The sequence below is a fragment of the Cygnus olor genome, chromosome 3, assembly GCF_009769625.2.
Source record: "Cygnus olor isolate bCygOlo1 chromosome 3, bCygOlo1.pri.v2, whole genome shotgun sequence".
NCBI lineage: Eukaryota > Metazoa > Chordata > Aves > Anseriformes > Anatidae > Cygnus > Cygnus olor.
In genome coordinates, this window is record NC_049171.1 from 282,956 (window position 1) to 298,594 (window position 15,639).

General features: G+C 69.5%; 2 protein-coding genes across 2 annotated transcripts; one reads left to right on the forward strand and one right to left on the reverse strand.

Annotated features, from left to right (window-relative positions):
- The first annotated feature begins 572 nt into the window (after positions 1–572).
- On the forward strand, positions 573–10,780 carry GTF3C2 (general transcription factor IIIC subunit 2). The gene is made up of 18 exons (XM_040550686.1): positions 573–581; positions 934–1,382; positions 2,160–2,454; positions 3,006–3,100; positions 3,474–3,551; positions 3,883–3,981; positions 4,193–4,417; positions 4,655–4,766; positions 4,946–5,063; positions 6,495–6,526; positions 6,759–6,888; positions 7,107–7,251; positions 7,517–7,678; positions 8,164–8,251; positions 8,511–8,639; positions 8,972–9,103; positions 9,830–9,937; positions 10,069–10,780. The coding sequence occupies exons 1-18, from the start codon at positions 573–575 to the stop codon at positions 10,273–10,275; spliced, it is 2,613 nt and encodes an 870-aa protein (XP_040406620.1). The 3' UTR covers positions 10,276–10,780.
- A 131-nt stretch (positions 10,781–10,911) lies between these two features.
- SLC30A3 (solute carrier family 30 member 3) lies at positions 10,912–15,139 on the reverse strand. Its single transcript, XM_040550687.1, has 7 exons — positions 15,051–15,139; positions 13,194–13,501; positions 12,970–13,123; positions 12,343–12,541; positions 12,106–12,211; positions 11,669–11,803; positions 10,912–11,585 (listed from the first exon to the last, which is right to left on the reverse strand). The coding sequence occupies exons 1-7, from the start codon at positions 15,137–15,139 to the stop codon at positions 11,440–11,442; spliced, it is 1,137 nt and encodes a 378-aa protein (XP_040406621.1). The 3' UTR covers positions 10,912–11,439.
- Between the last annotated feature and the right edge of the window lie 500 nt (positions 15,140–15,639).

The window sequence follows — 15,639 nt, forward strand, 5'->3', positions numbered from 1 at the left end:
TGCCGCAGCCTGGCGCGGGAGGAGGAGAGGGGCAGGGCAGAGCTGGGCAGAAGTACTGCACGCCCACGGACAGTGCAGAGCCGAGCCTGGGATGACGCGGGGCGACGGGGCTTCTGCCGCACCACAGAAGTCGGACGCAGCGTTAACACGGGGCCCGCTTTATTAGGGTCCGTGCTGCCGCCCCTACTGCTGATCCACGTTCTTGACGCGCAGGACGACGGGCACCGAGGTGCAGGGGATCATGCCCAGGTCTGTGATGACCAGATCCACCAGGTCGGGCGGTGTCACGTCGTAGACCAGGTTGAGGAGGCGCAAGGACTTGTTCTCTGACCAGCCGCCCAGCTGGGCCTGCCCCTTGCGGAGCACGATCAGGTCATCGGGGTCATCTGCGGGGAGAGAAGCTGCGGCATCAGCGGGAGGGACCGCGCTGCCGCCCCGCGCCCCCCGGCCCCGCGCCCCCCGCCCGGCCCCGCGGCCCCGTCACGTGCCGGGGGCAGCACGTGCCCGGGCGGTGCCGCGGCCCGGTGACGCCACCGCCCCGGTGACGCCATCGCCGCGCGCCGCCCGCCGCCATGTTGCGGGTTCCGGGCCCGGCGCCGCGCGGGGCTGGTGGCGGCGGCGGCGCGGCCCGCGGCGGGGCGGGGGCCATGCGGGCGGCGCCGGCCTGAGCCGCTCCCGGAGCTCGGCGCATGGCGTCCCGCGCCGCCGCCGGGGCCGCGGGGCCGGGCGGGGCCGCCCGCGGGCCGCGCTGTCGGGAGCGGAGCCGCCGGGGCCGGCCGGGACGGGGAGCGGCGGCCGCCGGGCGGAGCCGGGGCCGCGGCCGGGGCCGCGCGGGTGAGCTCGGGGCCTTCCCGCGGGGCGGCGGCGCGGGGCGCGGGGCCCCGGAGCCGCGGCGGGGCGGGGCGGGCCGGGAGGCGGCGGGGCCCGGGGCAGCCGCCGGGGCCGGGCGGGACCCTCGGGCCCCGCGGGACCGGCGGGGGGGCGGCGGCGCCGTCCCGCGGCCCGGTGCTGACCCGGCTGTGGCGTTCTGCAGAGGACCCGGCGCCGCCCGCAGGTGCGGAGCCTTCGGCGCGCGGCGCGGAGGGGGCGGCGGCGGCCGAGCCCCGGAAGGAGGCCGGCCCGGAGCGCGGAGCCCGCAGCCCCGCTGACTCCGGCGGCCGCGGCGAGCCCTCGGGGAGCGCAGCGAACGGCTCCGTGCCCGCGGCGCCCAGGAGGCGGGGGCGGAAATCCAAGGCGGAGCTGCTGGTGCTGAAGCTGTCCCGGGACCTGCAGTGCCCGGCCCCGGAGCCCATCTGCGTGCAGAAGGTGCTGGAGGGCAGCGAGGCCTCGGAGGGGCTGGAGGCCGCCCCCGGCAGGCGCCCCAAGCGGCGGGCAGCCAAAGTGTGAGCAGCGGGCCGGGGGCCGGGGCTGGGCGCGGGGGAGGTTGGAAGGGCAGGCACCTGGCTGCGGTCAGAGCGGTTCCGTGAGACCCCTCTTCTCATCTGAGGTATCCTGGTGGCTTTCTTGAAGTGCTTTATCCCACGCTTTGCGACAAATTGGTTTCCCACGGACACGCTGGTTTCCCACAGAACCGCCTCCTGCTTTAGGAGAGCGTACCGGGATTCAGAGCAGTGGGGTGTAGAGAGCAGCAAAGACTGGAGATGAGTGCGTGTGCGTCTGTTGTTTGACATCAGTGGGCCGTCTGTGGCGGTGCAGAGGTGGCTCCCGGCAGAGCCCAGAGGAGGCTTATCTGTGCAATAGCCACACGCCGCTCAGCGGGGCCTCTGAAGGCAGGTCGGGCAGTGCAGGCACCCCCTGAGCCGCCTGGGTTTGCGGGGCAGAGCTGGGAGCTGCAGTGCCCCGACCCCTCACCCTGTGCTGAGGGGCGCACAGCACCTGCTGCGGCAGCGTGCCCGTGCAGGAACTCTGCTGCTGAGCTCGCAGGAAGCTCTCCGGCTGCCTCACTTTCTGGCTGGCAGCAGGCCAGGCGCTACTCTGCATGCTGGATGCCTTCCCAGCTGCTCCTGGAGGCCCTGGGGAGGCTGGGGAGGGCCTGGGTGCTGGTGCGGCCTGACTGGGCAGTGCTGGAGCACACTGTGTGCCCAGACGGTGCTAGAGAGCTGGCAGGGCCGAGTGCAGCTCCCTCTGTTCACTGCTGGGCAATGCCTTCGCTGTTCCAGGGCATTGCTTTACCTTCAGGAGCTGGCGGAGGAGCTGACATCTGCGTACCAGCCCCCAGCTCCCAACGAGGGTGCCCAGGAGCCAGAGCCTGAGTGTGTCCAGAAGAAGCGTCGGAGGAAAAAGGAGGAGGAAACTGACAGCGATGATCCTGCGCAAGACGCTGACTTCGTGCCCTCAAAGGAGGTGTTGCTGCAGGCTGAGGAGGAGGAAGGGAGCGATGCTCCGCTCAGCGAGGTGTCAGAGTCAGAGCTGGAGCCACTCCGGCGGCACAGCATGAAAACGTCATCTGCAGGGGTAAGGGCAAGTCTTTGCCTTGACTGCTTCTTACCTTTGGCGTGCTATAAATGACACAGTGTTCGAGCTATCACCTCGTGTGTGTCGTGTGTGCACGTACCCCTGCCCACCCACCCTGTCTGTTTGAGGCAGGTCAGCCCCAAAGCAGGGTTCTGTCAGGGCTGGCATAGTTCCTGTATGGTGTGAGTCCAGGCGTGAGCTCCTCGGGCTTAACTGCAAGCGAAGGCAGCCGAGTGCCTGGGTGGGTGGGGACAGGCAGCTGTGCTCCTGGGAGAGCGTGCGGGGTGCTGGGCTGCCGCTGAAGCTGATGGCAGGTTAAGGCAGGGTCCTGGAGGCTGCCCTGTAGGATTTTGTGTCTTTAGCACAGAGTGACACGGTGTCGGGTGACTGCTTCTGTGGAGACTGGGAGAGAGCCCTGCGCCTGTGCGCTGTGTCAGTGCCTTTTGGGCAGGCTCGTCCCCCAGGGGCTCACAGGAAGGTTTGGGCAGGCTGGGGCGGCCCGGGTGGGGTCCTTTGGCCAGGTCCTGTTCTGAGTCTGCTCTTGTGCCCAGAGATCCAAGCCCCAGTGCCGAGGCCTTGCTCCCAATGGCTTCCCCAACTCCGTCATGGCCCCGGTGGAGAAGTGCTCCAGCATCACCTGTAGCCTGTGAGTGCAGGGCCTGGGGGCGTGGTGCTGGACGGAGGGCTGGGGCTGGCTGTAGCGGGCGGTGCTGTCCAGTGCCTCGTGGTCGCCATAGGTGTGAGGACGGGGGAGTGTTTCCTGTCAGGAGCACCCGTGTTCTGCTGGCACCTGCTGGGGACAGCGTGGGAACAGGCTCATCTCAGCCGCATCTCATCCGCACCTCTGTGCAGCCCCTGCCTGGAGCCGCGTGTGGGGCTGTGCGGGGCCTGGCTGGAGCTGGGAGCCCTCAGCAGGGGGCAGGGGTGCGCCGTGGCCAGGATGGAGCAGGGCACGAGCCCCACGGTGCTGCTGGCGGGGCTGGGGAGCAGGGTGGTGATGTCCCTTACATCCGCTGCAGGCGGGAGCAGAAGTACTCTCGGTGGGAGTTCCCTGACTGGATCCCTCTGGTGCACAAGTGGACGTGTCTCTCCGAAAGGTACCGTCAGCGGCGTGGGAAGGGCGAGGGCACAGAAGGGGTGCGTGGCACAGGCGCTGCCTGCACTCAGGCTGCATCCTGGGGCAGTCCTGGCACGGTGGGGAGTGGGCTGGGGCAGGGAGGGGAGGATCAGCCTTAGGGGCTGTGCTTCCGCCTCCCCCTCTTAGGGTCAGGTCCTAGCAGAGAAGATGGCACCTTCTCACGGGCTCTGGGGGCCTGGTGGCTCTGGCCAAGGAGTCCGAGTGCCCCAGGGAGGCCAGCAGCAGCGTGCTGTGCTGTGGGGGGGGTGGGATGGCTGCAGGCATCCTCTCACACTCTTCTGCCTCCCCAGCGAAGCTGCCCAGTACCTACCGGCAGAGGAGAAGTCTCCCCTCTTCGCTATCCAGCGGGAGGGCATTGAAGACAACAGTGCCTTGTACAGGCTGAACAGGTTGGTGGAGGGGCTGCTCCGGGGAGGTGGGAGGCTTTACGGTGTCCCCCAGTCCCCGGGAGCTACAGCACGGCTGCTATGTGCCGCGTGCTCTGGGGTCCTGCCGTGTCCAGCCTTGTGTCAGGGCTCTGCGCCGGCTGGGTGCTGCCATGCCTTGTCCCGGGGTGGTGCTGCTCCTGCCCAGCACCCTGACCTGCCTTCCTGCCGGCAGGTTCAACTCCCTGCAGCCCCACGAGGAGCGCCGGGATGTGTCGTTCTTTGTGGGCGGCCCCGTGTGGGCGATGGAGTGGTGCCCAACCCCGGAGGGCTCGGCGGCCACCCAGTACGTGTGTCTGTACTGTCACAAGAGCATGGATGAGACGCACAGCGTGGCGGGGCTCCACAGGGGCCCGGCGCTGCTGCAGCTCTGGAGCCTGGGCATGCTGCAGCAGGAGGGGTGAGTCCGGCCTGTGGGGTGGCCCTGGCAGGGAAGAGGGGCAGGCGTGGGCCCCTTGTACCCCGGTGGTGGGGCGGGTGGCAACCTGCTGCTGCCCCTACTGCTGCCCGGCGGTTCGTCCTCTCCCAGAGCCTGAGCCTCGCGGAGTGGTGCTGGCAGCCAGCTTTGCTTCTGCTGTGTGCTGGAGCTGCTGGGCACCAGCTCCGGTGTTTTTCACCATTCAACCCGTGCCCGCAGCTCTGCCGACAAAGCTGGGCTGGCCTACGCTGTCGCTACCGACCACGGCTGCGTCTGGGACATGAAGTTCTGCCCCAGCGGTGCCTGGGAGCCGCCCAGCACCTCCAGGAAGGTGGGTGTGTGGTGGGAGAGGCTGTGCCAGCCCACAGGCTGGCTTTGGCTTTGCCCTGGCGACTCTGAATTCCTTGTCCCTGCCAAAGCCTTGCCTTCGCCAGGCAGGATAGTGCAGGGGGCCCTCGCCCCTTTGACAACAGCAAGCAGGAGGCTGAGGGCCCGGGCGTGTTTCTGCAGCACCCTCAGATGAGCCGGCTGGGCCTCCTGGCTGTGGCCTTCTCGGACGGCAGCGTGGTGCTGTACGCCCTCCCGCACCCCGGCGCCCTGCAGAGCTGCAAGAGAACCCAGGTAAAAGGTAGGAAGAGCTGTGGCACCCTGCCCCTCGTCGCTGTGTGCTGGGGGGGCAGCGCGCGAGCCCGGGGCCTGTCCACCCCCTGCGCAGGGTGGCTGTGCCGTGCTGAGGGGCGAGCTGGGCGGTGACGCCGTGGGGCACGGCGGGGCCATGCCCAGCCCTGCCGGGAGCCGTGCAGGTGGCGGGGCAGCGGGCGGTGCTGGGACGGGGCAGCGCTGCGGCTGCCAGCCCTGCGCGGGGCCTGGCGCAAGAGGGGAGGGCGGCCGCTGTTGTCTGGGGCTTGGAGCACGCCCGGGTGCTGCTGACTGGGGGCTCTGGGGCCACTCAGCAGCGTCACTGCAGGGCATGGCTGCACCCGTGTGTTGTGAGCCTCCCTGCCTGCTGCAGGGGCCCTGGGAGGTGTGGGGAACGCGTCCTGTTGTGGCAGAGCTGCGCGTTCCCACCCGGCCGTTTGTCATGGCAGGGATCCCGGGCCCCAAGCTCCCATCTGGCACTGGCTAATGGTGCTTGTAATAGTCTCATCTGCTGGGTGCTGAGCGAGATTGATGACCTGTGCGTGCTGCTCGTGGTCGCTCAGCCGTGGCTGACAGCCCATACGTTCGCTGCTGACAATGGGAAATGGGTTTCCTGCGCCGGAGCGTGTCCGCCAGCCCCCATCAGCATGCCGTGCCGGGCTGCGCCATTTGCTGGTGCTGCCTCTCCCAGCCCCCTCCCAGGCCGCTGGTTCCGGACGGTTTGCGCCGGCTGCCGCAGCCCCTGCGTGGGGAGCTTGCAGCAGGCGCGGATCCTTCCCCAGCCTGCAAAGCCCCCGTGGACCAGCTGGGTCCTGTCGTGTCGCATCAGCCAGGCTGCGGCAGCACGTACTGTCCTTGCGCCGCGTGGTCGCGTCGGGGTGCTAGTGTGGATTTGCAGCTGCGGGATCGGTGCCAGGCTGCAGTGTGCTGTGGCTCTGCCGGAGCTCCCAGCTCAGCACGGCTCTGCTGGGCCCCCCGCGTGCCTGCCCCAGTGCTTCCACTGCCACGCAGCCCGGGGCTTCTCTCTGCCCTGTGGCCTGGCTGTGCTTGCAGTGCCAGAGAAGACGCATGGCTCTCCTGTGTCTGCACGGCACCACCTCCGCCTGCGGCTGCCTCGCTCTGAGATGCAGACGTGCCTGGTTCTCTGCTGAGTGCAGAGGGCAGCCCCCCTCTGGAGGTGGGACTCCTTGCCCAGCACTCGTGTCACTGTCAGGGACGCTCCTGCGGGCAGAACTGGTGCCGGGGGTCCTGCGGGCATCTTGTGCACGCACATCATCTGGGTGCGGGCGTGGGCGGGACAGGGATGGGAGCCCCGGCCAGGGACCTGGGAGCACCAGGCCAGACTTGAGGCTGCGAGCAGCTCCTGCCACAGGGAGCTCCCAGCCGGTGGCTGTCCTGACCTTCCTCTGCTCTCTTCTAGATGGGTCCCTCCCCAAGCACGTTATCTGCAAGGTCAGTGTCCTCTGCTGCTGTGCTCCCCTGTTGGGGCTGACACCCAGCAAGCCTCCTGCCTGGGGCTGCTGGGGAGCTGGGGAGGGCATCAGGAAGCCTGCGGAGCTCGCCGGCCCCAGCGTGTTTGGGGCGGTGGAGTTAGAGCTGTGCTCCCAAACCTGCATGGCCCTGGCTCTTGGGGCAGGTGGTGACAGCACAGGACTGCGGCTTACGCTTGTCTTTCTGCCTCCAGGTGCACTGTACCACCACGCTCCAGGTGGGCTCTATCCAGGCGGGGAGCCCATCAGAAAGCGGCCAATGCTTCAGCGTCTCCTGGATGCCATCCAAGCCCCACCATCACCTTGCAGCTGGTTTTTATGACGGTGAGTTCCCCTCTTGCACAGGGTAGGCTGTGTCCCACGGCAGAGCCTTCAGGGTGCAGCTCTTGCCCTGCAGCAGGCAGTCATGCAGCAAGCTTCGTGCTCCTGCTCTGCACTGCCTCAGGTCCCCCACTGTGGTGCTGTGCATCCTTTGCCCTGTGCCCAGTCACTCCCCTGTGCTGGGGCAGATGCGGGGCAGCTGTCCTGTGTGCACCCTGCAGGCACCGTGGCCATCTGGAACCTGCTCACCAAGTCCCTGCTGCAGCGTGTGTGCCAGCCCGACGGCTCCCTCAAGCTCTACCCTTTCCAGAGCTTCCTAGCCCACGACCACGCCGTGCGGAGCATCGAGTGGTGCAAAGCCAACAGGTGAGAGCTGGGAAGCTGGTGCTGGGAGCGAGTGCTTCCTGACAGAGCAAGCTGCCTCCTGCCAATGAGTCTGCTGTGCCAAGATGGGTTCCAGCAGACTCAGTGCTAGTGGCACTTGCCCCTCCAAGGCACTGAGGCTGGATTGGGTTTTCTGGGGTGAGGGGTGGCTGCACTGCTGCCGTGGGAGCCGCGCTGCACTGCAGGAGCGGGGACAAGGCACAGCTCTGCTCTGGGGTCTCAGTGCTGCCTTTCTCCTGGTTCTCAGCAACTTCCTGGTCACGGCAGGGAATGACAGGAAGATCAAGTTCTGGGACCTGCGGCGGCTCTATGAGCCCATCAACAGCATCAAGCGGTTCCTCAGCACCGAGGTGGCCTGGTTGCTGCCCTACAATGGGGTTACCGTGGCCCAGGACAACTGCTATGCCTCGTGAGTGCTGGGGGCCATCACGGCGCCTGCTCTGCAGCTGGGATCTGCTCTCACCTCTGTCTGTCCCCAGTGCAACGTCCCCTCTGGGCCCTCCCTGCCTGGGAATGTGCGGGCGAGCTCTGCTCACGGTGCATTGCACCGCAGCCGTGGCGGTGGCGCAGCTGAGGGGGTCCGTTTCTGGGCACAAGCCAGGCTGGCAAGGGGGAGGACAACGTCCTTGGGCTGGGCAGGGCAGCTCCCGTGTATCCCCTTTTGGCCCAGGCAGCCCCAGACTGACACAAGTTTGTTCACAGAAGGGACCCTGGGGTAGGGGTGGGTTCTTACTGCCGGGAGCTGCCCTGAGCCGTGTTGTGAGTGAGGACAGCTCCCCCCTCCCCACAGGGCTCCCTGCCCTGGGGATGTGGCTTGCACCTGGGCTGCTGGGCTCCCGCTCCTTCGGGGTGGCAGCTCAGAGCTGTGCCCTCATCCATTCCTTTCCGTTGCAGTTACGGTCTCTGTGGGATCCACTACATTGACGCCGGGTACCTGGGCTTCAAGGCTTATTTTGTGGCCCCTCGCAAGGGGACTGTGTGGGTAAGAGGCATCAGAGCCATCCGAGGGTCAGGTGCCCGCCGCAGACCCTGTGCCGGCTGTGTCCCCGCAGCCCCTGCAGCCACCCAGTGCCCCTCGGGTGAGGGACCATGACAGCCAGAAGCGTCCCAGCGGGGACGTTTCTGAGCCTGGCCCTCACCAGAGGGAGCAGGGCGGTGGCTGGGGCTGGCACTCGCGGTGCTGCCTGGCGCTGCGGGCAGCGTGCTGGGACGCTGGGCCCTAGCCCCGTCTCTTCCTGCAGAGCATATCTGGCTCGGACTGGCTGAACACGGTGGCTGCTGGAGACATCACCGGTGAGCTGGTAGCTGCGGTGCTGCCCGACCTGGCTATCAATCCCCTCAACGTCAAGCGCTCGTCGGACCGCAGATTCGTAAGCGGCCGTTCCGTCGTCCCTGCGGTGCCTGTGTGTGCGCACCGAGCTGGGCTGGGTGGCGGTGTGCTGCTGGGCTGCTGGAGGAGCGCTGCCACCCGTCCCTTGCCAGCTGTCCTACGTCTGGGCACACGCACCAGGACGTTCGGGGATGGGCTTGTGCGTGGGGAAGGCCTGGCCCCTCTCTGTCCCTTGCCCCTTTCTGTCCCCTGCCCTCATGGCAAGGTCCCTGCAGCCCCGGCACTGTCCCTGGTACTGCGGCCACCCAAGGGGCGCCTGTGGAGGGCATGGACAGACCCGCTGCCCTGCCCTCAGCTGCATCTCCCCCACAGCCAGTCTACAAAGCTGATCTGCTGCCCTGCGGCCCCACAGGACCAGAGAATAGTGAGCAGGCACTGCCGAAGACCAGGCTCTACAGCGAGATGGTGGCGAAGGCCTACGTTCGGTTTCGGGACACGGACCTGGTACGAGGGCAGAGAATGGAGCGCTCCTGACCGGGGGCGGGACTGGTGGCGGCCTTGGGGTGTGGGGGCAGGGGGAGAGCCCAGTCAGCTGGGCTGTGGCTGGGTGTGTGGGGTCAGCAGTGCATGGGGGAGTGGCACAGACTGCGCGGCAGCCCTTCACCCCTGCGGAGCACAGCCTGACTTCAGCAGCCCTGCCAGAGAGCAAGGGGATGCTCTGCTCAGTGCCCAGGGAGCCCAGGCCTCGCAGCGGGGTCTGCCTGGCTGGGCTGGGCAGCCCCAGCAGCGAGCCCTGTGCAGCCCCTCTGTGCCTGGTCCTGAGCAGGGCTGAGGACACGAGCCCAGGGCAGGATGAAGCTCTGGGTGTGCTGGGTACAAGGCAGCAGCTTGGGTCACCCAGCACCGGGAAGGAGCCTGGGGCTTGCAGCCTGCCTGGGCCCGTGCTTGCCATGCCAGGCTGTCTTTGGAGCACTTTGTAAGGAAAAGGCTGCGTGCCTGGGCCCCCAGGGATGGGGAGCATCCAAGCTGCCAGCCCTGGAGTGGGCTGGAGTCCCCCGTGAGGTGGACCTCCCTGCTCCGGTCACTCCCCGGGGGGATGGCTCATGCTGCCCCGTGGCAGTGCTGCCCTTTGCAGGAGACTCAAGTCCCCTGGCCAAGCCGTGCCTGCCGCTCCTGTGTGCGCAGCACTCCTTGCGGTGTGCTGCCCGTCACCGTGCTGCCCTTTCACAGCGCAGCTTCAAGAACTTCTCGAGCCGGGAGCCCATGCGCAGGATGCACGCGCAAGAGGTGAAGGCAGAGCTGAGCCTCGACCGCCTGCAGCTGGAGTCCCTGCACAAGGTGAGGTGGCTGCTCCGAGCCACCAGCACCCCTCGCAGTCCTGGGAGAGCAGAGGGTGCCACGTGCTGCCCCTGGGGCTGGGGTCCTGGTGCCTCGGCCCCATCCCTCCTGACCCCCTTCTCCTCCCGCAGGTGCGCTTCAGCCCCAACCTGGACTCACACGGCTGGCTGGTGTCAGGCGGGCAGGCTGGCATCGTGCGGGCGCACTGCATGGCGGGGCTGGCATCTGGCACAGACCAGCAGCTGCTGCCGCAGTGCCGTGCCCGCTTCAGCTCGCTGTACGGGGCCGAGCCGTGCAGCCCCAGCCCCGCCGCAGCCTCCCCGCTGCCAGCCGAGTAGCGGGGGGCCCCTCGCTGCCACCACCTGCATTCGCCCGCAGCAGCAGCTCGGGTGCCTGCACTGCTGGGTGCCAGGGGCTGCGTGCCCCTCTTGGTGCTTCTTACCCGGGGCCTGCCCTGGGGAGGGATGGTTGCTCCTGGCTGTCACCTGGGATGCTCAGGACGCTCGTCCTCGTGCTCTGGGCCCGGAAGGGTCCTTTCTGCGCTCTTTAGTCTGAGCTGGTGCGGGGAGGGCAGTGGGACTGGGGTCGTGTCTATGGCTTGAGCTGTGGGTCTCAGGGTCTGATGCAGGGGAAGAGCTACGGAGACGCATGTGGGGCTGTGCTTGTGCTTGCCTGCCCCCTCCCGTTGCTGGCAGACCCCACAGTGCGGGTCCTGGTGGGGGGGCCGGGCCAGCCTTGCCCTGCGTGGGGCAGATGTGGCTTGCAGCAGCACCGGGAGCTCTGGAATCGCTCACATTGAGCCTGTGTTCTCAGCGGTGCAGTAAATGTGGTTTGTTTTGTAAAGGGTGCTGGTGGTGCTAGCGTGGGGGAGGCCTGGGGCGCGGCACTGTCAGAGCCCTCCCCCCTCCCCTCCGTGCGGATGCCTCGGCTGCTCTCAGACACATTTATTGGTGGCCACGAGCTCTGCAGGCACCAGCTGGAGTCCTTGCACAATGAGACACAGACACACCACAGCTGCAACAGACAGACTCACGACGGTGGGAAGGGGTCAGGCCAAGGCATGGCAGCACCCAGCCCTGGCCTGGGCCTCGCAGCTGGGAGCAAAACCAGGGCACCCAGAGCTCAGGGGTGAGCTCCATCCCTTGCTACCCTGTCCCCTTGCTCCAGGGTGGATGCAGCAGGGAGGGAGGGGACAGACATGGCACCCAACACGGCAGCAAGCAAAGGCCCATGGGCACTGGGGCTGGGGCAGCGCTTCTGCCTGGTGCGTGGTCCCCGTGCCCAGGGCTGTGGCAGGCTTGGCCCCTGGCATGGCAGAGCAGCCCTGGAGGCTCTCAGGGGCACGTAACACAGCACTGTGCTGCAAGGGCTGGGTGCTGTGCCCCACTCTGAGTGGGGCTGGGGCCCCTGGGGTCTGCAGAGGTGGAGCCGGTGCAGCACGGGCAGGACTCCAGGCACTGCACCTGCCCTACGGTGCCCCAGTCCCACAGTGGGCAAAGGGCTCAGGACGGGGGGTTCTGGCAGTGCGGGCAGCCCAACGCCTCCTCCTGGTACTGCTCCACCTGCACCGTACATGACACGAAGCCAAATTTGCTCTGCAGCTGGCTGGTGGCTTCCCGCAGCACTGTCTCGGGGTTGGCACTGGCATCTGGAGGTGGCAGGGAACCACGATCAGCCCCACAGCCCCCAGCCCTGCCCTCGGGGCTGCGCGAGCCAGCGCAGGGCACTCACCCACGGCCACGTGCACCGACACCACGGGGTGGCTCAGCGTCAGCGCCCAGACGTGCAGGTCGTGGGTGCCCCTCACCCCGCTCACTGCCAGCAGCACCTCCTTCACTGCGTCGAACTGGATGCCCCGCGGCGCCCCTGCCAGCGGTGCTGGTCATGGAGGGGCCGGCCCCAGCCCTATTCCCCAGCTGGGGTCAGGGCTCCTGGGGGGCAGCTGGGGATGGGGACACCCCCAGTTTGGGACCGGGCTGTGGCACAGTGCCTCTGGGGTGAGGCAGTTGCTCGCCATGGGACAGAGGAACGTCTGGGGGGCTCGGAGGGGCCAGGAATGCCAGGGGTGGGCTGGGTAGGAGCAGAGGTTGCTGTGGGGTGGGCTGCTCTGTGCTCCCCAAGGAGCCCCTGCACCCCCTACCTGTCTCCCCTACCTGTCCCCCCCTCACCTTCCATGAGGACTCTGAAGACGTCCCTGAGGATAGTGAGTGTGGAGCCAAGGACAAAGACCGAGAAGAAGAGGGTACTGATGGGGTCTGCGATCTTGCACTGGGGCTGCAAGGAGCAGGGGCTGCGTGAGGCTGCGGGCAGGAAGTGCCAGCAAGCTGGGCTGGGATCCCCGGGGGCCCAGTGCCCCGCAGGGCTCTGTGGAGGACAGGAGCCCAGCCCACGTGAGGACCACGTACCTTGAAGTAGATGATGGTGGCGGCCACCAGGACACCAATGCTCTGCAGCAGGTCACCCACCACGTGGACAAAGGCTGCACGGACGCTGGTGCTGCCAGGCAGGGGAGCGTGGCTGGGCAGGCAGCCCCCCGCGCTCTCCAGCTGCTCGTAGCCCCCGTGGCCATGGGTGGCGGGGGCCTGGTGCAGGATGTAGGCCATGCTGCAGAGAGCAGAGCTGGCTCGGTGCCGGGCAGGGAGCGAGAGGCCCCGCTGACCCAACCGGGGGTGGGGGAGAGAACACATCCAGGGCTCAGCAGGGACAGCACAGCCACCGTGCAGGGGTTCAGGGCAGGTGTGGGGCCAGGGCAGGACGGGGATTTGGGAGATTTGGGACTGGGGCACAAGGGCAGGGCTGAGGGGAAGTGCTGCTGGGGGGGGGGCAGGGAATGTATGTGGGGCTGGGAGTGGGGAGGGGGGTCAGGGAATAGGAGGAGGCAGCACTGGGAATAGGAAGGCTCGGGACAAAGGGACAGAAGGGGCGGCTGGGGGCTTGGGACACCAGGTGCACACATGGGGCAGGGCTGCAGGAGGGGAGGCCAGGGCTGTGTGGGGCCAGGGGAGGTAGGGATGAGGGTGCGTGGGACATACACCAGGTTGACGCCCACAGCGCTGGCAGAGGTGGCCAGCATGGCTCGTGCCTCGATCTCGTAGTCGTTGCTGATGATGCGTGCAGCCGCCAGGTAGACAAGAGCCCCGGTGACAACCCAGATGGAGAGGACGGAGGCCAGCGCACCCAGCGTCTCTGTGGGATGGGGGCCATCAGTGCCTGCCCCAGCTACGGGGCTCCCCCGGTGCTGAGCCCCCCGCCTCACCTGAGCGGTGCCAGCCAAAACTCATGGTCTTGGTGGGCGGGCGGGCGGAGACCCAAAGCGAGAAGAGGCTCACGGACATGCTGCCCACGTCCGTCAGCAGGTGGGCCGCGTCCGTCATGATAGCCAGGCTGTGCGCCAGGTACCCGCCTGCGGGACGGCACAGCTGGCACCCGGGGCCCGGCGGGGTGTCCCGGCCCCATCCCGGCCCCGGCCCGCCGTTACCTATCACCTCTCCAACCATGAAGACGCAGCACACGGTGCAGGCGACGCTCAGCTGCCGCCGGGCCTGGAGCCTCTCCGGGCCGGGGCCGGGGCCGGGGCCGGGGCCGGGGCCGGGGCCGGGGCCGGGGCCGGGGCCGGGGCCGGGGGGGGCCGGGCTGCAGGGGCACTGCGGCCCCCCCCCCGGCTCCGGGACCGCGTCCTGCCCGCCCTCCCCGGGGCGCAGCGGTGCCGGGGCGTCCCGGGAGCCTGCGAACAGCCTGGGGGGGAGGGGGTCAGAGCCGTGACCGGGAGGGGGCTCCCGGCGCCCCCGTCTCCTGCGGAGCACGCGTCCCTCCGGTGCCCGGTCTCGGGGCCGGCCCCGCCGCAGCCGGTAGCGAAGCGGACGGAGGCGGACCCCGGGGGCTGCGCCCTCGCTCCCGGGTTCCGTGCACGAACGGGCCGAGAAACCGGGACGAAGGACGGGGGCTCCGGGAGGGTACGGGGCACTCGAGCGCCTCGGCAGAGGCGAGCAGCGACGGGGCCGCCGGCGGGGCCGGGTGGTGCCCGGGGGCCGGTCCGCCCCCGCCCCGTCCCCGCACGGCCGGAGCTGCCCGCGTCGGGCCGGGGGAGGGAAGGCTGGACGGGGGCGGCGGCGGGAGCGGGGGACGGCGGTTCCAGCCCGGGGCAGGGGCCGCGGGGCTCGAGGTGCCGGTGCAGGGCCGTGACGGACGGGACGTGCTGCGGGGGAGCAGGGACCGGGCGGGTGTCGGTGTGGGGCGGGGGGTGCACGGGGTGCCGGGGCCAGGGCTCAGGGCGCTGATGCGCAGGGCAGCAATGAGGGCAGAGGGAGAACGGGGGGCGGGTGCAGTTACGGGGGACGACGGACGGACGAGCACCGGTGCGGGGGTGGCAGCCGGGCGCCGGTGTCAGCTGGACACTCGCGGGGGGGCCGGGGATGTCGCACAGGTGGGGGGCGGGACGGTGCCGGTTGGAAGGAGGTGAGGTGACGGTACCGGGGAGGGGGCGCGTGCAGCTCTGAAGGGCTGAGGATGCCGCCGCGGGCTGGGTGGCGATGCCGGTGCTGGATGGGGGCTGGCTCGGGGGCTGCGGAGGTGCCGGTGACAGCCAGATGGATAAGGGCGCGGGGGCGGGGGGCGCCGGACGGACCGGGGACTTGCGGGTCCCGGGGGCGTGGGGGGTGGCAACGTCGGGGGGTGCCGAGGTCGGGGCTACGGTGCCTAGGAAGCCGGGGGTTCGGGGGGCCGGGGGTGATGGAGGTGCAGGGGATGACGGAGATGCCCGGGGTGATGGGGGAGCGGGTGATGGAAGATCGAGGGTTGCAGATGCGGAGGGTGATGCGGGTGGGGTGCGGGGCTGGTGGAGCTGGTGGAGCCGGGGGTGCCGGGGGCACTGGGAGGTGGTGCTAGCAGGGGGCGGAGGGGGCGAAGGGGGCGGCTGTGCCGGTGGTGCCGGGGGCGCCGGTCGTGCCGGTGCCGGCAGCATTGCGGGCTGGGGTACCGGAGGTGCCGCAGGCGTCGGCAGCGGCGGGGGTGCCGGTGATGGGGGTGCCGGTGCCGGGGGTGATGGGGTGGCGGGGGTGATGGAGGTGCCGGTGCCGGGGTGGTGGGACTGGCCGTGCCGGGGTGCCGGCGGTACCTCTTGAGGCGCAGGCTGCCGTCGGCGCGGCCGCCGCGCGGGCTGACCAGGCGGGCGCTCTCGCTGCCGGACGGGGACGGGGGCTCCATGCCGGGGCGCGGGCAGCACCGCGGGCACCGCGCCGGGACGGCACAGGCCCCGCCCCCTGCCGAGGCCCCGCCCCTGCCGAGGCCCCGCCCCCTGCCGAGGCCCCGCCCCCAGAGCGCGCCGAGCCGCCGGGGGGGGCGCCGCGGTCGCTCCCGGCCCGGAGCCACGGGGACGGGGACCGGGACCGGGACCGGGACCGGGACGGGGCGGCCCCGCAGGGCTCGCGTCGGGACCGGCTGCTGGCGGGAGCCGCGTGCGCGGCGGTGCTCATCCCGCCGGGCTCATCCCGCCGCCGGGCGGTGCGGGGGTTCCCGCGGCACGGAGGCCGCCAGCCGCCCGGCAGCGCGCGCTCCCCTTGGAGTTACTGAGCAAAGTCTCGGAACGCTGCGGGGAGAACGCCCGGGACACCGGGAGCTGCGGGAGGGTGGTGTCCGGGGACCCCCGCACAAACGCCGCCGGGAAGCAGGGACCGGGACACCTGCGGGGGGCGCGGCGGGGGCGG

Bases quoted from the DNA above. Each gene is read 5' to 3' on its own strand.
- GTF3C2 (XM_040550686.1), top strand. The intron at 1,383-2,159 runs GTGAGCAGCGGG...TCGCTGTTCCAG, and splicing joins AAGCGGCGGGCAGCCAAAGT to GGCATTGCTTTACCTTCAGG. The intron at 8,640-8,971 runs GTAAGCGGCCGT...TCTCCCCCACAG, and splicing joins GCTCGTCGGACCGCAGATTC to CCAGTCTACAAAGCTGATCT.
- SLC30A3 (XM_040550687.1), bottom strand. From the start codon at position 15,139: ATGGAGCCCCCGTCCCCGTCCGGCAGCGAGAGCGCCCGCCTGGTCAGC. The intron at 13,124-13,193 runs GTGAGGCGGGGG...CCCATCCCACAG, and splicing joins TTTTGGCTGGCACCGCTCAG to AGACGCTGGGTGCGCTGGCC. The intron at 11,804-12,105 runs GTGAGGGGGGGA...CACCGCTGGCAG, and splicing joins CTTCAGAGTCCTCATGGAAG to GGGCGCCGCGGGGCATCCAG.